This window comes from Coregonus clupeaformis, chromosome 14, assembly GCF_020615455.1.
Source record: "Coregonus clupeaformis isolate EN_2021a chromosome 14, ASM2061545v1, whole genome shotgun sequence".
Lineage (NCBI taxonomy): Eukaryota > Metazoa > Chordata > Actinopteri > Salmoniformes > Salmonidae > Coregonus > Coregonus clupeaformis.
Window position 1 is genome coordinate 20,922,388 of NC_059205.1, and position 25,118 is coordinate 20,947,505.

General features: G+C 44.2%; 1 protein-coding gene across 2 annotated transcripts; it reads right to left on the reverse strand.

Annotated features, from left to right (window-relative positions):
* Window positions 1–1,105: 1,105 nt before the first annotated feature.
* LOC121581277 (serine/arginine repetitive matrix protein 2-like) lies at window positions 1,106–22,215 on the reverse strand. Of its 2 annotated transcripts, XM_041896790.2 has the most exons (12): window positions 22,137–22,215; window positions 17,311–21,519; window positions 16,646–17,081; window positions 15,578–15,648; window positions 15,407–15,492; window positions 15,197–15,257; window positions 4,324–4,399; window positions 4,174–4,221; window positions 3,767–4,011; window positions 3,180–3,389; window positions 2,328–2,416; window positions 1,106–2,213 (listed from the first exon to the last, which is right to left on the reverse strand). In XM_041896790.2, the coding sequence occupies exons 2-12, from the start codon at window positions 21,454–21,456 to the stop codon at window positions 2,135–2,137; spliced, it is 5,547 nt and encodes a 1,848-aa protein (XP_041752724.2). In that variant the 5' UTR covers window positions 21,457–21,519; window positions 22,137–22,215; the 3' UTR covers window positions 1,106–2,134. The 2 variants fall into 2 exon arrangements, with proteins under 2 accessions (XP_041752724.2, XP_045080683.1); XM_045224748.1 differs by lacking the exons at window positions 1,106–2,213; window positions 2,328–2,416; window positions 3,180–3,389; window positions 4,324–4,399 and having other exon boundaries at window positions 3,921–4,011.
* Between the last annotated feature and the right edge of the window lie 2,903 nt (window positions 22,216–25,118).

The following is a 25,118-nucleotide window of genomic DNA, read 5'->3' on the forward strand; positions in this document are numbered from 1 at the left end:
TGTGCACAAATTTGTTTACATCCCTGTTAGTGAGCATTTCTCCTTTGCCAAGATAATCCATCCACCTGACAGGTGTGGCATATCAAGAAGCTAATTAAACAGCATGATCATTACACAGGTGCACCTTGTGCTGGGGACAATAAAAGGCCACTCTAAAATGTGCAGTTTTGTCACACAACACAATGCCACAGATGTCTCAAGTTTTTAGGAAGTGTGCAATTGGCATGTTGACTGTAGGAATGTCCACCAGAGCTGTTGCCAGATATTTTTATGTTAATTTCTCTACCATAAGCTGCCTCCAACGTCATTTTAGAGAATTTGTCAGTACATCCAACAACTGCAGACCACGTTGTGGTAAACCGTGGGTTGTTGGGTTTGAGCGCAGAGAGATGGACACAGAGACAGGGAGGTTCTAGTCAGAAAACACACCTTTACTGGGCAACATAAAATAAACGTAACAACAAAATAACTTAGGGCCGCCTCCTCGTATTCGGTTCCGTGCCCCCGGAGCTTCGTTCCCGTCTGTAGGCCCACTCCCTGCCTCTCTTTTTCTCTTCCACTGTGTTCCATTTATGTGGCCTGCACGGCTGGTTGGCACTCTCCCCTAATTGGTGCCATCAGCGTCGTGGTGCCCAGCCTGGATACTCCCAGCAGAGGGAGCCAACGTCGCAGCTCGTATCTCCCCTCTATCACCAACCCCCAGGGCAGACCTTCCGGGATACCACAACGTGTATGGCGTCGTGGGACAACATTCCACAGGCCGCAATCATCAGCCTGATCAACTCTATGTGAAGGAGATGTCATGAGGCAAATGGTGGTCACACCAGATACTGACTGGTTTTCTGATCCACACCCCTACCTATTTCTTAAGGTATCTCTGAACAACAGATGCATATTTACATTTACATTTGAGTCATTTAGCAGTCTCTTATCCAGAGCGACTTACAGTTAGTGAGTGCATACATTTTTCATACTGGCTCCCCGTGGGAAACGAACCCACAACCCATATCTGTATTTCCAGTCATGTGAAATCCATAGATTAGGGCCTAATGAATTTATTTCAATTGACTGATTTCCTTATATGAACTGTAACTCAAATCAAATCTTTGAAATTGTTGCATGTTGCATTTATATTTTTGTTCAGTATATAATACAAATAAAATCCTTTATCAGACTTGCATGTATTCATTATTGATCTATCATAGGGGAATAGTCTCGTTCCTGTACTGTCATTGCAAGTCATGGGATGCGTCCCAAATGGCACCCTATTCCCTATATAGTGCACTACTTGGGCCCTGGTCAAAATAAGTGCACTAAAGGGAATAGGGTGTCATTTAGGATTCACTATAGATGAGTTGACATGATTCACATTCAGAATGTTGTATAGCTTGATTTTCCAAACACTGTCACCAGAAAATTGGTACATTAACTTACTGACAAGCTAAACTTACATGACCATAGAATAAGGCTGGAACATTCAAATATGACTATTTATTTAAAAAAGAGCAGACTTTTCCATATAAAAATAGAGCGCTTTCTTTTATGTCCTGAATTTACAGTCGACCAGCCTAAACGGGCAACCATGTTGGAACAAATACTGTTGCAGTTGGTCTAAAATGAAGTCCCAGGTTCAACCAGCGGCGCACGTCTGTCTGAGTGATACGAGGTCCCACCCTCCCAGGAGTTTCGTGTTGAAGCTGTAAATCTTGATCAGTCGATCACAGATGATTTCACAATGATTCGATTCACTTGGTAATTCAATGTACTTTTGTTCAGTCACACCACTGCTAGCATGTACAACAGCAGTTGATTGTCCTCAGAGCCACATTTAGAGAGAGTTATATATGGCTCTTATTCTCTGCGATAGACCAGTGTCCTGGCCAGAGGGTGTACTTGTACTTCAAGCTGCTTCACGGTACAGAAAAAGGTGATAGCCTCCTACGTTACTAGCGGTTCTTGCTTGGACAAGGCTCCTTACTTACGTATTGTCCTATAATGCTTAGAAGGATCGTTTGATTAGGACACCAGCATTCTGAGGCTGCATCCCAAATGGCACTGTATTCACACTACTTTTGACCAGTGCCCTATGGCACTCTTAGTCTGAGGGTTGGAAGCCAAGTAGGCCGTGTTACGTTCAGTGTGCAGGACGCTGACGGATCGATGCTTTCATCTTCATCTGTTGCTCGATCATCGCATCAAACTCCTCTCTTTCCCTGAGGAGAGAAGCAAGGAGAGGAAAACAGATTTAGAACCAGAAATAAGTGTAAACGGAAACCTGATTGCGTTAGCTCCCCAAGCTAATGCCTAGGCTTTAACTCATCACTTACCTTTTACTCAGACAGGGCCCTTTCAAGTATTTGTCCTCTGCCTTCACCAGTGACAACTCGTCCACTCCAGCTATGGCATAGATAATAGCCTACACAAAAAGATCAAATCAAATTGTATTGGCCACACGCGCCGAATACAACAGGTGCAGACATTACAGTGAAATGCTTACTTACAGCCCTTAATGCATTTATTTTTAATAAAAAAAAGTAGAATAAAACAAAAAAGTGTTGAGAAAAAAAGAGCAGAAGTAAAAAAATAACAGTAGGGAGGCTATATATACAGGGGGGTACCGGTGCAGAGTCAATGTGCGGGGGCACCGGCTAGTTGAAGTAATATGTACATGTGGGTAGAGTTAAAGTGATTATGCATAAATAATTAACAGAGTAGCAGCAGCGTAAAATGATGGGGTGGGGGGGGGGCAGTGAAAATAGTCCGGGTAGCCATGTTTAGCTGTTCAGGAGTCTTATGGCTTGGGGGTAGAAGCTGTTGAGAAGTCTTTTGGACCTCACCCTTCAGAATAATAACTAATTTATGAGGAATGTTGTGTTTTTTAGACAACTGCACACTTCAAGGATTATGGCATTCAAGGAGTTGGTCTGATGGTCTGATGTGAACAAAAGAGGAAAGGCCCATCCCCCCTACTTGTGCCAAGTCATGTCATACCTGGACCACCTATTGACATGTGCCTTTTGTTAAGGAAATCAGGTGTTAAATGAGGTGAAAAGGAGTCTGGAGTAGGACTTTTAACGTCACTTCAACAATAAAGAATGGTAATAAAAACAGACAGCAAAAATCCACATTTGTGTTTCGATGGGACAATAAAGTTGTATTCTATTCTATTGCATTCGGACCTCTGGTAAGAGCACGTCCAGTACCAAGCGGATGCGGTCTACATCGGCCAGACAGGGGGCGGTGAGGGGGGCGGTCTCGTACACCCCTCTCAGGTACTGGTACACCTGGTCCAGCTGCTCCTCGTCCTCCAGGTAGGTGTCCACTACTGACCGACTGGCCGCCAGGAACCAACGCAGCCACTTAGACTGCTGCTGACCGCTGATCACACCCTGGGGTTAGAGAGAGGGGTTATTTACATGTACATTTTAGTCATTTAGCAGACGCTCTTATCCAGAATGACTTACAGTTAAGTGAGTGCATAAATTGTTTTCATACTCTCCCCCCGTGGGAATCCAACCCACAACCCTGGCATTGCAAGCGCCATGCTCTACCAACTGAGCTACTCCAGTTTGGAGACCATATTACATACAGAGAAAGATGGAAGGAAAGAGAGAGAATGGACAGAGAGAGGGGGATGGAGAGAGGGATGGAGAGAGGGAGAGAAGATACTGACAGACGAAGGAGAGGGATGGACAGATGGAGGGAGAGAACAACTGCTATACTGAGTGCCTGGGAGAGTGAGAGAGGCATCAGCATGGTTACTCACCAGAAGGTGCGTCTCCACCCGGCGCTGCCTGACGATGAAGTCTACCAGTTTCTCGTTGGCACGGTTACGTGCAGCCTTCGAACGGTCAGGCAGCAGCTTCCTCCTCCTCTCCTCCTCCTGCCGTTTGCTGCCCTCTTGATCTTCCCCTTCCGGATCAGAGGTTACGTGCTGCTCCTCCAGAATTAGCTTACTGGGGAAGGTCAGGTCTGAGGTGCCCTGGGGGTAGCGCCTTCTCACTGGGCAGCCTGGGGGAGGTTGGGGAGGGATCAGAGAGGTAATGTATTGATCTATCTAACCTTTATTTAGTCAGGTCAGTCACGGAAAATATATGATGTTGTACTAACGACCTGTTTAAACTGAGGACAGACAGCAGCTGAGATGTCTTGAGTGAATGGACGTGAACTTACTTATGTCATCAGAAAAGTATTCAATGAAGGAACCGGTGAAGCCGCATCCTGCAAAGACAATACAAACATCAACGACAGTAATGGGCAATATAACACCGAGTTTAATCTGGGTCAAGGTGCTCATTCTAAGAGAAGTGGAGAATAGTTTACCGATACGGATTCTATAGTCGGCTATCAACGCAAGACACCATTGGATGGCAGCATCATACTTCTCCCTGGCTTTACACTACAGACAATAGGAAACATCAACACAACAGTCACCAGAAATATTTTAAAAAATATACACTGAACAAAAATATAAAACGCAACATGCAACAATTTAAAAGATTTTACTGAGTTGCATACAAGGAAATCTGTCAATTGAAATAAATGCATTAGGCCCTAATCTATGGATTTCACATGACTGGGAAAACCAGTCAGTATCTGGTGTGACCACCATTTGCCTCATGCAACGCGACACATCTCCTTTGTATAGAGTTGATCGGGCTGTTGATTGTGGCCTGTGGAATGTTGTCCCACTCCTCGTCAATGGCTGTGCAAAGTTGCTGGATATTGGCGGGAACTCAATCAATCAATCAATTTTATTTTATATAGCCCTTCTTACATCAGCTAATATCTCGAAGTGCTGTACAGAAACCCAGCCTAAAACCCCAAACAGCTAATAATGCAGGTGTAGAAGCACGGTGGCTAGGAAAAACTCCCTAGAAAGGCAAAACCTAGGAAGAAACCTAGAGAGGAACCAGGCTATGAGGGGTGGCCAGTCCTCTTCTGGCTGTGCCGGGTGGAGATTATAACAGAACCATGCCAAGATGTTCAAAAATGTTCATAAGTGACAAGCATGGTCAAATAATAATCAGGAATAAATCTCAGTTGGCTTTTCATAGCCGATCATTAGAGTTTAAAACAGCAGGTCTGGGACAGGTAGGGGTTCCATAACCGCAGGCAGAACAGTTTAAACTGGAATAGCAGCAAGGCCAGGCGGACTGGGGACAGCAAGGAGTCACCACGGCCGGTAGTCCCGACGTATGGTCCTAGGGCTCAGGTCTCTCAGTTGGCTTTTCATAGCCGATCATTTAGAGTTGAAAACAGCAGGTCTGGGACAGGTAGGGGTTTCGTAGCCGCAGGCAGAACAGTTGAAACTGGAATAGCAGCAAGGCCAGGCGGACTGGGGACAGCAAGGTGTCATCATGCCCGGTAGTCCTGACGTATGGTCCTAGGGCTCAGGTTCTCAGAGAGAAAGAGAGAACGAGAGAATTAGAGAGAGCATACTTAAATTCACACAGGACACTGGATAAGACAGGAGAAGTACTCCAGGTATAACCAACTAACCCCAGCCCCCGACACATAAACTACTGCAGCATAAATACTGGAGGCTGAGACAGGAGCGGTCCGGAGACACTGTGGCCCCATCCGAAGAAACCCCGGACAGGGCCAAACAGGAAGGATATAACCCCACCCACTCCGCCAAAGCACAGCCCCCGCACCACTAGAGGGATATCCCCAACCACCAACTTACAATCCTGAGACAAGGCCGAGTATAGCCCACAGAGGTCTCCACCACAGCACAAACCAAGGGGGGGGCGCCAACCCAGACAGGAAGATCACGTCAGTAACTCAACCCACTCAAGTGACGCACCCCTCCCAGGGACGGCATGAAAGAGCACCAGCAAGCCAGTGACTCAGCCCCTGCAACAGGGTTAGAGGCAGAGAACCCCAGTGGAGAGGGGAACCGGCCCGGCAGAGACAGCAAGGGCTGTTCGTTGCTCCAGCCTTTCCGTTCACCTTCACACTCCTGGGCCAGACTACACTCAATCATATGACCTACTGAAGAGATAAGTCTTCAGTAAAGACTTAAAGGTTGAGACCGAGTCTGCGTCTCTCACATGGGTAGGCAGACTGTTCCATAAAAATGGAGATCTATAGGAGAAAGCCCTGCCTCCCGCTGTTTGCTTAGAAATTCTAGGGACAATTAGGAGGCCTGCGTCTTGTGACCGTAGCGTACGTATTGGTATGTACGGCAGGACCAACTCGGAAAGATAGGTAGGAGCAAGCCCATGTAACGCTTTATAGGTTAACAGTAAAACCTTGAAATCAGCCCTTGCCTTAACAGGAAGCCAGTGTAGGGAAGCTAGCACTGGAGTAATATGATCAAATTTCTTGGTTCTAGTCAGGATTCTAGCAGCCGTATTTAGCACTAACTGAAGTTTATTTAGTGCTTTATCCGGGTAGCCGGAAAATAGAGCATTGCAGTAGTCTAATCTAGAAGTAACAAATGCATGGATTCATTTTTCTGCATCATTTTTGGACAGAAAATTTCTGATTTTTGCAATGTTACGTAGATGGAAAAAAGCTGTCCTTGAAACAGTCTTGATATGTTCGTCAAAAGAGAGATCAGGGTCAAGAGTAACGCCTAGGTCCTTCACAGTTTTATTTGAGACGACTTTACAACCATCAAGATGAATTGTCAGATTTAACAGAAGATCTCTTTGTTTCTTGGGACCTAGAACAAGCATCTCTGTTTTGTCCGAGTTTAAAAGTAAAAAGTTTTCAGCCATCCACTTCCTTATGTCTGAAACACAGGCTTCTAGCGAAGGCAATTTTGGGGCTTCACCATGCTTCATTGAAATGTACAGCTGTGTGTCATCCGCATAGCAGTGAAAGTTAACATTATGTTTTCGAATAACATCCCCAAGAGGTAAAATATATAGTGAAAACAATAGTGGTCCTAAAACGGAACCTTGAGGAACACCGAAATGTACAGTTGATTTGTAGGAGGACAGACCATTCACAGAGACAAACTGATATCTTTCCGACAGGTAGGATCTAAACCAGGCCAGAACTTGTCCGTGTAGACCAATTTGGGTTTCCAGTCTCTCCAAAAGAATGTGGTGATCGATGGTGTCAAAGGCAGCACTAAGGTCTAGTAGCACGAGGACAGATGCAGAGCCTCGGTCTGACGCCATTAAAAGGTCATTTACCACCTTCACAAGTGCAGTCTCAGTGCTATGATGGGGTCTAAAACCAGACTGAAGCATTTCGTATACATTGTTTGTCTTCAGAAAGGCAGTGAAGTTGCTGCGCAACAGCTTTTTCTAAAATTTTTGAGAGGAATGGAAGATTCGATATAGGCCGATAGTTTTTTATATTTTCCGGGTCAAGGTTTGGCTTTTTCAAGAGAGGCTTTATCACTGCCACTTTTAGTGAGTTTGGTACACATCCGGTGGATAGAGAGCTGTTTATTATGTTCAACATAGGAGGGCCAAGCACAGGAAGCAGCTCCTTCAGCAGTTTAGTAGGAATAGGATCCAGTATGCAGCTTGAAGGTTTAGAGGCCATGATTATTTTCATCATTGTGTCAAGAGATATAGTACTAAAATACTTAAGTGTCTCTCCCGATCCCAGGCCCTCGCAGAGCTGTGCAGATCCAGGACAGCTAAGCCCTGGAGGAATACGCAGATTCAAAGAGGAGTCCGTAATTTGCTTTCTAATGGTCATGATCTTTTCCTCAAAGAAGTTCATGAATTTATCACTGCTGAAGTGAAAACCATCCTCTCTTGGGGAATGCTGCTTTTTAGTTAGCTTTGCAACAGTATCAAAAAGAAATTTTGGATTGTTCTTATTTTCCTCGATTAATTTGGAAAAGTAGGATGATCGAGCAGCAGTGAGGGCTCTTCGGTACTGCACGGTACTGTCTTTCCAAGCTAGTCGGAAGACTTCCAGTTTGGTGTGGCGCCATTTCCGTTCCAATTTCCTGGAAGCTTGCTTCAAAGCTCGGGTATTTTCTGTATACCAGGGAGCTAGTTTCTTATGACAAATGTTTTTCGTTTTTAGGGGTGCAACTGCATCTAGGGTATTGCGCAAGGTTAAATTGAGTTCCTCAGTTAAGTGGTTAACTGATTTTTGTCCTCTGACGTCCTTGGGTAGGCAGAAGGAGTCTGGAAGGGCATCAATGAATTTTTGTGTTGTCTGAGAATTTATAGCACGACTTTTGATGCTCCTTGGTTGGGGTCTGAGCAGATTATTTGTTGCGATTGCAAACGTAATAAAATGGTGGTCCGATAGTCCAGGATTTTGTGGAAAAACATTAAGATCTACAACATTTATTCCATGGGACAAAACTAGGTCCAGAGTATGACTGTGGCAGTGAGTAGGTCCAGAGACATGTTGGACAAAACCCACTGAGTCGATAATGGCTCTGAAAGACTTTTGGAGTGGGTCTGTGGACTTCTCCATGTGAATATTAAAATCACCAAAAATTAGAATATGATCTGCTATGACTACAAGGTCTGATAGGAATTCAGGAAACTCAGAGAGGAACGCTGTATATGGCCCAGGAGGCCTGTAAACAGTAGCTATAAAAAGTGATTGAGTAGGCTGCATAGATTTCATGACTAGAAGCTCGAAAGATGAAAACGTCATTTTTTTTTTTGTAAATTGAAATTTGCTATCGTAAATGTTAGCAACACCTCCGCCTTTGCGGGATGCACGGGGAATATGGTCACTAGTGTAACCAGGAGGTGAGGCCTCATTTAACACAGCAAATTCATCAGGCTTAAGCCATGTTTCAGTCAGGCCAATCACATCAAGATTATGATCAGTGATTAGTTCATTGACTATGACTGCCTTTGAAGTGAGGGATCTAACATTAAGTAACCCTATTTTGAGATGTGAGGTATCACGATCTCTTTCAATAATGGCAGGAATGGAGGAGGTCTTTATCCTAATAAGATTGCTAGGGTGAACACCACCATGTTTAGTTTTGCCCAACCTAGGTCGAGGCACAGACACAGTCTCAATGGGTATGGCTGAGCTGACTACACTGACTATGCTATTGGCAGACTCCACTAAGCTGGCAGGTTGGCTAACAGCCTGCTGCCTGGCCTGCACCCTATTTCACTGTGGGGCTAGAGGAGTTAGAGCCCTATCTATGTTGGTAGATAAGAGGAGAGCACCCCTCCAGTTAGGATGGAGTCCGTCACTCCTCAGCAGGTCAGGCTTGATCCTGTTTGTGGGTGAGTCCCAGAAAGAGGGCCAATTATCCACAAATGTTATCTTTTGGGAGGGGCAGAAAACAGTTTTCAACCAGCGATTGAGTGCTGAGACTCTGCTGTAGAGCTCGTCACTTCCCCTAACTGGGAGGGGGCCAGAGACAATTACTCGATGCCGACACATCTTTCTAGCTGATTTACACGCTGAAGCTATGTTGCACTTGGTGACCTCTGACTGTTTCATCCTAACATCGTTGGTGCCGACGTGGATAACAATATCTCTATACTCTCTACACTCGCCAGTTTTAGCTTTAGCCAGCACCATCTTTAGATTAGCCTTAACGTCGGTAGCCCTGCCCCCTGGTAAACAGTGTATGATCGCTGGGTGATTCGTTTTAAGTCTAATACTGCGGGTAATGGAGTCGCCAATGACTAGGGTTTTCAATTTGTCAGAGCTAATGGTGGGAGCCTTCGGAGTCTCAGACCCCGTAACGGGAGGAGTAGAGACTAGAGAAGACTCAGACTCAGACTCCGACTCGCTACATAATGGGGAAAACCGGTTGAAGGTTTCTGTCGGCTGAATGAGCGACACCGGTTGAGCATTCCAACAGTATTTCCCTCCAGAAGCCATGAGAAAGTTGTCCGGCTGCGGGGACTGTGCGGGGGATTTATACTAACATTACTGTCTGTACTTACTGGTGGCACAGACGCTGTTTCTTCCTTTCCTACACTGATATTACCCTTGCCTAACGATTGCGTCTGAAGCTGGGCTTGTAGCACAGCTATTCTCGCCGTAAGGCGAGAATTCTCCTGTATATTATGAGTACAGCGACTGCAATTAGAAGACATCATGTTAATGTTACTACTTAGCTTCGGCTGTTGAAGATGTTGATGAACCATGTCCAGATAAAGCGTCCGGAGTGAAAAAGTTGAATAAGGGAAAAAAGTTGCGATGGAAAAAAGGAAAATAACGTAAAGTTGGCAGCTAAAACGCACAGGAAAATGACTCTTCTGTCTCGGGATAAACGTCCGGGGTGAAAAAGTTTAACGAAAAAAGATGAGTGAGGACAAAACTAAAAAGTTGGTAAATTTGTTGAACACAGAGATTGATTAAACGTTTATTAAAAGTAAAACGTGAATAGTTTGTTAGGTAGCCAAGTAGCAACAAACAGCAGAGCAGCACGGAGACAATGCGGAAGCGAGAACTGGAACACACTGTCTTACACGTCGATCCAGAGCATCCCAAACATGCTCAATGGGTGACATTACATTTACATTTTACATTTTAGTCATTTAGCAGACGCTCTTATCCAGAGCGACTTACAGTTAGTGAATACATATTATTTTTTATTTTTTTACTGGCCCCCCGTGGGAATCGAACCCACAACCCTGGCGTTGCAAACGCCATGCTCTATCAACTGAGCTACATCCCTGCCGGCCATTCCCTCCCCTACCCTGGACAACGCTGGGCCAATTGTGCGCCGCCCATGAGTCTCCCGGTCGCGGCCGGCTGCGACAGAGCTTGGATTCGAACCAGGATCTCTAGTGGCACAGTTAGCACTGCGATGCAGTGCCTTAGACCACTGCGCCACTCAGGAGTACATGTCTAGTGAGTATGCAGGCCATGGAAGAACTGGGACTTTTTCAGCTTCCAGGAATTGTGTACAGATCCTTGAAACATGGGGCTGTGTATTATCATGCTGAAACATAAGGTGATGACGGCGGATGAATGGCACAACAATGGGCCTCAGGATCTCATCACGGTATCTCTGTGCATTCAAATTGCCATTGATAAAATGCAATTGTGTTCGTTCTCCGTAGCGCGAGCGGGCGGATTTTGGACAGAGCGCAGAGTGGCATTTTTAAAAGGACGGAGCGTCGCCCTATGTCCCGCTCCAATTTCGCTCGCTCACACCACGAGTCTGAAGCATGCTCAAGCCTGACCAAGAATCCATCTGTGTCTTGCACAGTCATCAACAGTAGACTATTTTCAGTCAAAACTCGGCACAATAATGGAGTTCACCAAGTACTTCAAAAAGGAAAATGAGAAATCATACAGGTGTACTATTAATATAAATATAACTAACAATGATAATGTGGTACAAGAAAAAGAATGTGGTGACATCCTTTCAGTCAGTAAAGTTTCATTTTGGAATCTAAAAATACAGATCTCTCGAAAACACGAAAGTGTGCTACGTCAACACGCTGGGAAGAAAGCAAAAGGTTAGCAAGTTGAATACGGTAACTTGTTACAAAAGTGTAAAGTAAATATAGCCTAATATTCAAACAAATTTGTTTTGTCATTTAAAGTAGGCCTAATATATGGTTTGTTTAATTTAATTTGTGTCGTCCGTGAATTTGTATTTTATAGAGCAAGAGGAGCAGCAGCAACAAGAGAAAAGGGTTGAGGAATCCAAAAGTTTCTTCACTGCACACAAAGGCCCAACCATAACAATGGAGAGAAAAAGAGAGCTGGATGTAGCATTTTAAAAAATGATTTACATGGACTATGAACCACTGAGTAAAGGAGAACGCGAAGGGATGCAACACTTTGCCAGCGCAGCTCAACCGGGCTACACCCCCCATGCTACAACACCGTACGGGACACGCTCATGCCACATGCCCTGGAAGAGATGGAAGCCAAACTGCAAGACCTACTGAAAAATGGTGATGTGCTCGTTCTGTCAGCGGACATTTGGACCAGTAGAAGAGGGCACAGCTTCCTTGGCATCGTGGCCAGTTTCATTGATGGGACGATCCGGGGGCACACGGTTTTGTTGGGCTGTGAGCACATACAGGGGCACCATACCGCAGATCGTATTTACCAAAAGTATGAAAGTGTACTGAAATATTGGAACGTGCAACGACGTGCGATTCGGGTCGTCACTGACCGTGCCAGCAACATGATCAAGGCGTTTAACCTCCTCCCTGGCACTGAAGAGGAGGCGGAGGGTGAAGTGACTGCGGATGCCAGCAGCAGCGCAGAACATGAAGAGGAGGATGAGGGACCACCTGCGCCCTCGCAAGTTCATGTGGAAGTGATAACCACTAATGTAGAAACTATGATAAATCAGTACTTTACTGTGTCAAATTTACATCTGAGATGCCCCATTCACATGCTTCAGCTGGCGATCAAAGACGCCGTTAACAAGCACGAAAGTCGGGCACCTGGTGAAAAGTGTACGCAAGAGCACCCTGAACACAGAGGAAACCGACCAATTAGGTGTCCGCCCCACAAATGCCTGCGCCACTCAATGGAGCAGCCAACTGCGGATGATTCAGTCGTTCATCCGGTTGTTCCAAAAAGACCCGTTATGGCAAAACAAACTCAAGTCTAATGTTGCTAACATCACCCTGAATCAAGTACGGCAGCTGACGCACCTTGTCAGTGTGCTGACACCACTGGCAGACCTCACAGACAAAATGCAGAAGGAGCTGGGGAACCTGGGGATGATCCTCCCTGCTGTCACAGAAATCAAATCCCTGCTCTCCAATGACATTCACGCTGCACTTCCAATGGGCATCGCTGCTTTTGCAGAAACATTGGCAAACAACGTGTCAATTCGCTATGGAATATACTACACTGATAAACATCTCATTTTAGCATCAGTGTTAGATCCCCGTTTCAAGACAGAATGGATAATCCGACATGAGTCTGTATGCAACAAACTCGGGGAGATCCGCGACCTCCTCATAAAAGAAGCTGAGGAAATTAACGCTCCCAGCGGGACACCCGAGACCGACACCCCACCTGCCGCTGACCTGAATCCCGAGCCTGAACCAAAAAGAGCTCACCTGTTCGGGTCATACTTCAGCGAGCAGCTACGCATAACCGGAGACGCCAAAGGTGAAGTCGAAAATTACCTCTCATCCCCGAGACAGAACCCGGACGCAGATGTTATTCGATTTTGGAAAGAAAACGCCACGTATTTTCCCCGCCTGGCTAAAGTAGCTTGCATTGTGTTCAGCATCCCAAGCGGGTCTGCGAGCGCAGAGAGGGTTTTCTCTGCTTCTGGCCTGCTGTCAAGAAACCACCGCGTGAGTCTGAAGCCTCAGACATTGGCCAGACTTGTGTTCTTGAAGGTGAACTCAAAAGAACTGTAGATAAGGAAGCAATTCATTAAAAAATATATATAATAAAGTTTGACAATGGATATAAGCCAATTTAAATTTTATCCACATGCACGCTGCGCAAAAGTTCAGTTATCAGAATTTTGGCCTAATAGTTAATTTACTTTTAAAACTTTGATGTATAGCCTGTATATTTTTATTTATATAATTAGGCCCATTGTTTTCGTTTAATTTTACAGGACTTTTTGTGTATATTTCTTCTTACATAGGCTAGGCCTAATTTGTAATTTGAAATAAAACATTTATATTTGGAAAATGTTGTCGTTGCTCTTTAGTTCTTTGGGAGGTAAGGCTGTGGTTTAAGCTAAAAGTGAAATACATGCAGATTTCTTTCCTTTTTTGGAGGGGGGGGGGGGCGATTTGAGTGGAGAGTGATGCAAACTGCGTTGAGCGCTGAGCGATAATGAGCGGACTGGCCTGATGTGGCTTTGAGCGGGGGGAGCGGAGGGGTGAACAGCTCCGTGAGCGAGGAGCTGAGATTCTCACCGCTCCACTCCGCTCATATGCTCTGTCACCCACACGACGCCATTGACACTGTCTGCCATCTGCCCGGTACAGTTGAAACCGTGATTCATCCGTGAAGAGCACACTTCTCCAGCTTGCCGGTGGCCATCGAAGGTGAGCATTTGCCCAGTGAAGTCGGTTACGACGCCGAACTGAGGTCAGGTCAAGACCCTGGTGAGGATGATGAGCACGCAGATGAGCTTCCTTGAGACGGTCTCTGACAGCTTGTGCCGAAATTCTTCGGTTGTGCAAACTCATAGTTTCATCAGCTGTCCGGGTGGCTGGTCTCAGACGATCCCGCAGGTGAAGAAGCCGGATGTGGGGGTCCTGGGCTGGCGTGGTTACACATGGTCTGCGGTTGTGAGGCCGGTTGGATGTACTACCAAATTCTCTAAAACAACTGTAAGAGCAAAAATCACTAGATGACGTTATAATACTATTATTGCATCAAATGGTTGTTTTCTGCAATAGAATAGGGTTCTTAGAACTCTCATGTGTCTGTGTTAACACTGACAGTAGATTTACGATGCCTTAGGTGATAAAACCTACAGCATGCATTCCATAAAATTAGTTGGTGTTTGTGTAATGAGGTACCAGGTAGAGATGGCTTGGGTATGGATAATGATGAGAGGAAGCTATCTGGATGGGAGATACTCCTTTCTCATATATCAATTCTCACCGTGTGACCCATTCCATACATCTGTTATTTGTCATGTAGACTAAGAGGGTGTATCTTTCCTATAAAAGATCTTTGTATTCTTTGTGTCGGGGCTCTCAGCCAACAGTCAAGACTGTTGGGCCAACCAGCCTCGCTTATTACCTTATTAATACGTTTTGAATAAAGTAATATCCTGATTGGTGATTGACCCTGTCTCTCCTCATTATTGATAAGAATTTCCACTACACAACGTCAAAGGTGGCTTATGGTAGAGAAATGAACATTACATTCTCTGACAACAGCTCTGGTGGACATTCCTGCAGTCAGCATGCCAATTGCACGCTTCCTCAAAACTTGAGGCGTTGTGTTGTGTGACAAAACTGCACATTTTAGAGTGGCCTTTTGTTGTCCCCAGAACAAGGTGCACCTGTGTAATGATCATGCTGTTTAATCAGCTTCTTGATATGCCACATCTGTCAGGTGGATGGATTATCTTGGCAAAGGCTAAACACTCACTAACAGGGATGTAAACAAATTTGTCCACAAAATTAGAGAGAAATAAGCTTTTTGTGCATATTGAACATTTCTGGGATCTTTTATTTCAGCTCATGAAACCAACACTTTACACGTTGCGTTTATATATTTGTTCAGTGTATATAAAAAAAATCAGCTGTATCTATATTATATATTTGTTCTGTGGAGTCAGTATTCTTAAGAAACTGTTTTCCTCAGTTATCCTTACCTCTAGTTGAGCCGCCTCTTCACAGTCAAAAGGCTTCAATGTTTTTAGGGCCACAGAAAAGCTTTAAAAGAAACACAAAAAGACGACAGTTTATATTGGAGCGCAGAGGGTAATCGGGCAATCAGGGAATGGACACCAGTTACAGCTCAAAGGGATGACTGTAGGAAGAGCTGAACATAGTTTTGGTTCCTACAGAGTTTTGGTTCCTACCCTTTTCGTATCCTCTTCTTGTCAAACAGCAGGTCGTCAATAAACACAATGCTGGCTTTTTTCAGCTTATGGTTCACACTCTTCACCTATGGAGTCAAACAGTTTCTAGTTCAGTTACTACTGATGACTATTCCAAATTAATTTAGTTGGAGCACAGCGATCAATACTCACCATTGCCGGCCAGAAAGGATAGCTTCTAAATTTGCACCAAACACATATTCCTTCTGTTATGGACAGCGGCTCTGAAAGATAAATAACTACGGGTTATTTTAGTTTTAGTATTAATTAACAACTCAACATAAGCTATAGTACACATGCAGGAAGGCATCATATCAGCAAGGGAGTTTACCAACACACGCGCACACTCTCGCTCTCTCTCTTACACCTTGACCAAACCGGCCCCCACGTGCATGTTGATATTGGCTATCCCCACCAGACGTGTTCATGACACGCATGTTAAAATACCAAAACCAACTGTGAACCAACTATATTAAGTTGGGGACAGGTCGAAACACACATAAAACATTGATGGACATTTAGCTAGCTTGCTGTTGCTAGCTAATTTGTCCTGGGAGATCAACATCGGGTTGTCATTTTACCTGAAATGCATATGGTCCTTTTTTTTTTGCTGGATCTGTGTTCTCTACTCCGACAATTAATCCACAGATAAAACGGGAAACCTAGTTAGTTCTTTGATTAATCTCTCCTCGTTCATCTTTCAATCTCCCATGCTGGTTAGTATGATTGTGAAAACCAATGAGTAGATGGGCGATGAGGGACTTGCAGTGCTTCAAGCATCTCAAATAGAACCAAGCTCTATTTAAGTGCCTGGCTATGCAGACGCCCGTTGAAGCGTGCGAGCAGTTTGGATTAAATGATTGAATAACATGTAGGGCCGGGACGATCCCTGTATCACAATATTTTTCCAATGGCAAAAATGAAAACACAAAGCAGTCAAACTCTTTGGTCCTTTAAAAACCTGCTTTATGTCAAATCTTCTGTGCTATAGCTTGGAAAACAAATAAACGTTACTCTGGATGACAAACATAATGATATTTGTTTCCAACATTAGGGCTGTTTTCCTACAGAAATTAAATCTGCTTTGTGTTTTGTTTCCTTGCCACGATACTAACAAGTACAGCAATACTGGTACGTTCCACCCTAATAACATGCATGTGTACATTTATTTAGCAATGCTCACGCACACAACGTAGCCAGTCTAGTCAGCATGTTACTCACTTGTGTTATTTAAGAAACTGGGTAGGTCTTCCTCATCCTCTTGCTCTTCCTCCTCTTCCTCTTCAAGAGTCAGTGATGTTACATGGTCTTCCTGTACGCTTAGCTCGATGGAGAGGTCTGAGGACAGGGCGGCATCTCCTGTGTCTTTGTCTGGTGAGTCTGACTCCTGCAGCTCAAACCTGGGTCTGGAGCATTGGAGAGGCTCAGCGCTGGTAGTGCCGTCGCTCTGCAGGCCAGCTCCCTCTGCTGTCTGGCCCTTCCTGCTTCTACGCCTGCGTTTGGCTGGGGGGCCCTCCTCAGAACTGAAGGTCTGGGACCCTCCCTCTGCTGCAGCCTTCACCTTCGTCTTACCACCCTGAGTCTTCACTCCCTTCACAGTAGCCGGGTTCTTCCTTGGCCTACCGCGAGGTTTACTGCCGGGTAAAGCTAAGTGTGTCTGGGAGAGATGACATACATTTTTGTGAACAATTTTGTATTGAACATATAAATACTGGGATTTAATTGAAACAGATTGAAACGCAATAGGCAAGAGAGACGGTTATTGAATGGTGATTACTTTTAAACACTGACCACAATCTAGAGCACTATTCAGTGTATGACCATTCACCCGACAACGTATTATATGTTTCTAATTAGTGATGAAGATGATGATGATGATCCAGTACCTTCTCCAGAGGGCTTAGTTCCAACAGATTCCAGGGAGTGATGGGTGAGGCGTTCTGGGGGCCCTCCATCTCGGAGCCCAGTCCCATGTGAGACAGGGAGACAGAGAAGGGGTTGTCTGTTCCTGTCGAGGATCTGGGGTGAGGGCCTGGCGTGGAGCTAAGACAGAGCTGCTGCTGGACCCGCTGAGGTCTGCCTCTGACTCTCTTAGGTGTGTTTGGTGAGAAGGGGTTGCCAGGAGGGCTGAGAGTAGGAGAGAGGCTACTCTGCAGGCTGGAGGAGAGGTCTGCAGACAGTACAGGGAGTGAGGAGGGGACATCTGAGTCTACCTTGTGGGTCTGTGATTTTTTGGTACATTTTCTCTTTGGGACCCAAGGAGGACTGAGTGTGGGAGAGGAAAGGTTGGTGGAGAGGTCTGCAGATAGCACAGGGAGTGAAGGGACCCCTGAGTCTACCTTATAGATACTTGATTTCTTAGTATATTTCCGATTTTTTATAGTTTCCTCCTGTGACTGTTCCGTGTCTCGTAAAACTACCTTATGCTTCTGTGATTTTTTTGTTGTATTTTCCCCATTTCTCACAGTCTCATGTGAGTGCTCCTTATGGCGCTGTGATTTTTTTGTATAGTTCCTCTTTCTCACAGTCTCCTGTGATTGGTCAATCCCGAGTGACCGTTCTACCGTATGGCTTTGTGATGTTTTAGATGCCGCCTGGTCTACTCTATTCGTCTGTGATTTCATAGATGTGATTTTTCCAGTCTCCTCCTGTGACTGGTCAGTCTCCTGGGTCTGTGATTTTTTTGTATATTTCCCCTTTTGCACAGTCTCTTGTGAGTGGTCTACCTTGTGGGTTGAAGATATTTTAGACATATTTTTCCTTTTTGTTACAGACTCTTGTGACTGGTCTACCTTATGGGTTGGTGATTTTATAGATGTATTTTTCCCATTTCGCACAGTTTTCTGTGACTGGTCAGCCTCCTGTGACTGGTCAGCCTCCTGTGACTGGTCTACCTTAGGGGTCTGAGAATATTTTGTATACGTCCTCTTTCTTACCGTCTCCTGTGACCAGTCTATCTTATGGGTTGGTGATTTTATAGATGTATTTTTCCCATTTCTCACAGTCTCACTCTCCTGTGACTGGTCAGTGTCCCTTGGCTGGTCTACCTTATGGCTCTGTGATTTTTTTGTATATTTCCTCTTTCGCCCAGTCTTTTGTGTTAGGCAATTCTCCTGTTCTACCTTAATGGTCGGTAAGGGTTTAGATGTATTTTCCCCATTTCTCACAGTCTCACTCTCCTGTGGCTGGTCGACCTTATGAATTTGTGATTCTTTTGCCGCCTTTCTCCCATCTCTCAGATTCTGTGGTGACTGGCACAGAGTCCTTTGCTCTTTGGCACATTTGCTTAAAAATATCCCAGAGGCTGTGATACTGTCATTCTGGCTGGGTTTATCCCCCAGCACCCTGGCCCCAGTGGCCTGTGAGTATCTGTATCCACCAGTGATTAGAACATTAGGGCCTGTTGTGTCTCCATGTCCAACAGAAGCACTGGAGAGATGGGGCCCGTTCTTACTCTGTCCCTTATTGGGGCTCTGTAAGTCCAAGGTGGGGCATGGTGGTTCAGAGGTGGCCTCAGTTGACTGGCACCTATCCTCAGGCACAGGTGAGCTGGGTGACAGGAGCTGTGTCTCAGCCTTTGTTTGGGCATCAGGTGACTGACACCTGTCCTCAGGTATCACAGGCAAGTTGGGTGTCAGTGTCACAGCCTCTATTTGGTCCTCTGGCTGTAAACATGGATGTGAAACTGTAGGGGACTGGGCCTGATGGATCTGGTGTTCTGTGTCAGTCTGGGGTTTCTTGTGTTTGGGTGGCCTCCCCCTCTTGCGACGTTCACCCTGTGGCTGTGACGCATCAGAGGTTATTTTCTCTGCTGTCCTCTTTTTTTGGGGTGAAACAAGTGTTTGAGACAGGCTAGAAGGGTTGATTGAAACTGGTGTTTCAGATGGGGTTGCAGGGTTGGTTGAAACAGGTGTTTCAGCTGGCTTAGCAGAGCTTGTTCCTTCCCCATCCCCAAAGCAGTGTGTGGGAGACGGAGGGCTAACTCCTGGCTGTGGAGTGGCTGTTTGCTGGTTGGACCAATCCGAGGTCTTCTGTGTGGAAGAGGAAGAACTGTCCTCTGGAGAATTCATGTTCAGGGCCAGGCAGTTCCTCCTCTGCAGGCTGGAGGAGAGGTCTGCAGACAGTACAGGGAGTGAGGAGGGGACATCTGAGTCTACCTTGTGGGTCTGTGATTTTTTGGTACATTTTCTCTTTGGGACCCAAGGAGGACTGAGTGTGGGAGAGGAAAGGTTGGTGGAGAGGTCTGCAGATAGCACAGGGAGTGAAGGGACCCCTGAGTCTACCTTATAGATATTTGATTTCTTAGTATATTTCCGATTTTTTATAGTTTCCTCCTGTGACTGTTCCGTGTCTCGTAAAACTACCTTATGCTTCTGTGATTTTTTTGTTGTATTTTCCACATTTCTCACAGTCTCATGTGAGTGCTCCTTATGGCGCTGTGATTTTTTTGTATAGTTCCTCTTTCTCACTGTCTCCTGTGATTGGTCAATCCCGAGTGACCGTTCTACCGTATGGCTTTGTGATGTTTTAGATGCCGCCTGGTCTACTCTATTCGTCTGTGATTTCATAGATGTGATTTTTCCAGTCTCCTCCTGTGACTGGTCAGTCTCCTGGGTCTGTGATTTTTTTGTATATTTCCCCTTTTGCACAGTCTCTTGTGAGTGGTCTACCTTGTGGGTTGAAGATATTTTAGACATATTTTTCCTTTTTGTTACAGACTCTTGTGACTGGTCTACCTTATGGGTTGGTGATTTTATAGATGTATTTTTCCCATTTCGCACAGTTTTCTGTGACTGGTCAGCCTCCTGTGACTGGTCAGCCTCCTGTGACTGGTCAGCCTCCTGTGACTGGTCTACCTTAGGGGTCTGAGAATGTTTTGTATACGTCCTCTTTCTTACCGTCTCCTGTGACCAGTCTATCTTATGGGTTGGTGATTTTATAGATGTATTTTTTCCATTTCTCACAGTCTCACTCTCCTGTGACTGGTCAGTGTCCCTTGGCTGGTCTACCTTATGGCTCTGTGATTTTTTTGTATATTTCCTCTTTCGCCCTGTCTTTTGTGTTAGGCAATTCCCCTGTTCTACCTTAATGGTCGGTAAGGGTTTAGATGTATTTTCCCCATTTCTCACAGTCTCACTCTCCTGTGGCTGGTCGACCTTATGAATTTGTGATTTTTTTGCCGCCTTTCTCCCATCTCTCAGATTCTGTGGTGACTGGCACAGAGTCCTTTGCTCTTTGGCACATTTGTTTAAAAATATCCCAGGGGCTGTGATACTGTCATTCTGGCTGGGTTTATCCCCCAGCACCCTGGCCTCAGTGGCCTGTGAGTATCTGTATCCACCAGTGATTAGAACATTAGGGCCTGTTGTGTCTCCATGTCCAACAGAAGCACTGGAGAGATGGGGCCCATTCTTACTCTGTCCCTTATTGGGGCTCTGTAAGTCCAAGGTGGGGCATGGTGGTTCAGAGGTGGCCTCAGTTGACTGGCACCTATCCTCAGGCACAGGTGAGCTGGGTGACAGGAGCTGTGTCTCAGCCTTTGTTTGGGCATCAGGTGACTGACACCTGTCCTCAGGTATCACAGGCAAGTTGGGTGTCAGTGTCACAGCCTCTATTTGGTCCTCTGGCTGTAAACATGGATGTGAAACTGTAGGGGACTGGGCCTGATGGATCTGGTGTTCTGCGTCAGTCTGGGGTTTCTTGTGTTTGGGTGGCCTCCCCCTCTTGCGACGTTCACCCTGTGGCTGTGACGCATCAGAGGTTATTTTCTCTGCTGTCCTCTTTTTTTGGGGTGAAACAAGTGTTTGAGATGGGCTAGAAGGGTTGATTGAAACTGGTGTTTCAGATGGGGTTGCAGGGTTGGTTGAAACAGGTGTTTCAGCTGGCTTAGCAGAGCTTGTTCCTTCCCCATCCCCAAAGCAGTGTGTGGGAGACGGAGGGCTAACTCCTGGCTGTGGAGTGGCTGTTTGCTGGTTGGACCAATCCGAGGTCTTCTGTGTGGAAGAGGAAGAACTGTCCTCTGGAGAATTCATGTTCAGGGCCAGGCGAGCTCCAGTGCTTCAGCTCCTCAGGAGGGCAAAGCTTGTCATCTTGAGCTGTGGTGGAACCATGCAGGATGAGAACAGGTTTATTCTTTGTGTTGATCAAATAACAGCCATGTGAATTTCAGAGAGGGGTGTAATCTGTAGGCTTGTAGTGTGCATCTAAGAAACACTTTAGCAACAATCTAGTCAGCTAACCACAGCTTGTGAATAATTGAAAGTTCTGCTTAGCTAGCTATAACTTTAACAACAGAGCTAAATGCATTTGCATGTAACTAGCTAGTTGTGGGGATTGTGGGTTTACCATAGACAACAATACCAACACAGTAACACATAAAGTAAATTAGCTAGCACACATCTGTTAGTCGACACTCCACTGATCAGTCTCGTCGGACATTTTACAACAAAAATGATCGAATGAGATTACAGACAGTTGCCTAGCTTTGATAGCTTTATGTATTGACTTTGCATCCGCATATGCATGCCCACCGTGCTTGCTGGTCAAGCAACGGTAGCAAGCTAATGATAATTATATCGCCTACTCTGTACTGGCTAACCAGCTAGCTAGCTACTGTATCCGATTGCAATTAATATTTCGCTTACAACCTAGCAAGAAATAATAGTAGCATAGTAGGCTCCAAATACTGATTTGCATAAAGATGTATACATACACATAGACACAGCAAGGTAGATGGAATACTTTCTTCTAGATACTTGAAAGGTTGCAACTCCTCTCTGCATCTCGTCAGCAACTTTAAAACAAAGTACTTCCGGTTCACGGAATTTCGGACATTTTCAAAATAAAATTCACCCACTTTATGGTAGAAAAGTGCAAGTAACCTGTAAATAATTGTTTAAACATTAACAATGATTCATATTTATTCATATTTAAGTGGCATTTGCATTAAATTAGGGTTTTAATACATGTTCCAAGGTCAAATAAATGCCCCCAATGCGAATCACTGTATATGGAATACGTATTGGCTTGTAGAACAAAAACTATTCTGGGTGCCGCACTAAAAGTATTGTAGGGAATAGTCAGTAGGGTCTGTAGAATGGTGTCATTTCACGGGGCTCTAAATAATACAGAGTGTTGCTGGCCTTTTACTGTGGTCAAACAGCTTAAAATGGGGTGCATGGACACTATTTGTATACAGTACAAATATAGCACTGTACAGGAAAAACTTTTTAATTTTTTTATTTTTTTAAGGGGGTAGATCAGCTTTAACATTGCAGATAGATTGTAACTTCCATAAAAGTAATTGTCTGCATCATTTCCAATCCCCCATATGTTATTTTTCTTCTTGCAAATACATACACATACACATACACATACACATACATACATACATACATAATATATATATATGCATACATACATATATATATATATATATATATATATATATATATATATATATATATATATATATATATATATATATATATATATATACATACACATACATATACATACACATATACATATCCTTTAAAAAATATATATATTTCCCTTTATTACTTTCCAACCCCACCACCCCTTCCCTAATTGGAGTAAACTAGTGAACAACAATGCTTAGGCCTCTACTTCCAGCTTATACATACTATATACATTTTATGGACAGTCAATTTTACAATAATTATATTTTGCTTGTTTTTACTCCTGAACTTCCTTTACCCTCAACCTCTCCGATCATTTTCATAATGTCCATCCAGTTTGCTTCTATATGCCATATCTTTCTAACTGTGCTCTTTCACAAAATAAAAAACTTTTATTTGTGCCGATGTAAAAGTGGGGTGCAGAGTACTTAGTAGAGTCTGTAGAATCTATATATGGTGTTATTCCGTGGGGGTCTCTGGTCTATATGCCCAGCAGCCCTTTCTACTCCACCCATTTCATTTGTCCCAATGCAACACACTGTAGGCCTATAAATTAAATATTGGCTTAGAGAGAAAAAAGTATTCTAGTAGAGTCTGTAGAATCTACATTTAAGCAATAAGACCCGAGGGGGTGTGTTATTTGGCCAATATACCACAGCTATTTGGCCAATATACCAGGGCTGTTCTAAAGCGCGACGCAAAGCAGAGTGCCTGGATACAGCCCTTAGCCGTGGTATATTGGCCATATACCACAAACCCCCGAGGTGCCTTATTGCTATTATAAACTGGTTACCAATGTAATTAGAGCAGTAAAAAAATAAATGTTTTGTCATACCAGTGGTATACGGTCTGATATACCACGGCTGTCAGCCAATCAGCATTCAGGGCTTGACCACCCAGTTTATAAATGGTGTTATTTCATGGGGCTCTGAATAATACTGAGTGTTGCTGGCCTTTTACTGTGGTCAAATAGCTTAAAATGGGAGCTTATATAGAAATAAATTATTATATGTGCAGAGGTAAAAGTGTGTTTGCGAGTACTCAGTAAGGTCTGTAGAAACCATCTTCAAATGACCCGGTGCTATCTATGGTCCTGAAGTCAATGCCGATATACACACTAAACTATTAACACTCAAATAACAAACGCATAAGGCAAACTTTTCAGTCAAAACAAAAATCTAATTTATTTACAGTTTAAACGTAATGAACATCAACCAGGCTATAGGCACACAGTCACTACAGTCACCAATTTTATCAAATGTGTCAGTTACAATTCATCGTCAAACACACTCTAGGATACATTCATTCATTTCCATCCCCCATTTCATAAAATGTTTTGGCAAAATATTTATGGTCTAACACACTTTATGATACATTCATTCATAGCAATCCCTCATCGAATAAATCCATTAAATTAGTGATGGCCACCAATATGGAAAATCGGTATCAGTTGCATTTTTCGATTCAATATTGATATCATATTGGTTCGTAGAAAATACATTGCAACTGTGTGAATGTTCACTTTTCTGTGAAGTCCAGACAACTGCTTGCGGATTTGCCCATTGGGCCAGGTGTGTTCTGGTGGTATAAACCTACCTAACCCGTTTTAATACAATGGGAAGCCCATTCACAATTGATGGCCTATCAGCAGGCACTTAAATACTACAACACTTTTACTGCAGCACCCAGAATAGTTTTTGCTCTATAAGCCAATATGTATTCCATATACAGTGATTCGCATTGTGGCCGCCAATGGAATGGGTGGAGTAAAAGGCCAGCAACACTCCGTATTATTCAGAGCCCCATGAAATGACACCACATATAAATAATACAGACCCTACTTAGTACTTCTTTCCCTACTTTTACATCATCACAAATAATCGTTTTTCCTGTACATTGCTATATTTGTACCGTATAGTGGCCAGGCACCATTTTAAGCTATTTGACCACAGTAAAAGGCCAGCAACACTCAGTATTATTCAGAGCCTCATCAAATAACACCATATATAGATTATACAGACCCTACTAGATTATTTTTTTCTTTATAAACCAATATGTAATTTATAGGCCTACAGTGTATTGCATTGGGACCAATGGAGTGGGTGGAGTAGAAAGGGCTGCTGGGTATTTAGACTACAGTCATCCAAGAAATAACACCATCTATAGACGCTACATCAATAGTTACATTCATTTACTTAAGCTCCAAAAATGTATCAATATGCTCCACCTTATAATATTATGTATCTTATATGAAATAGTAATTCTCTTTAGTT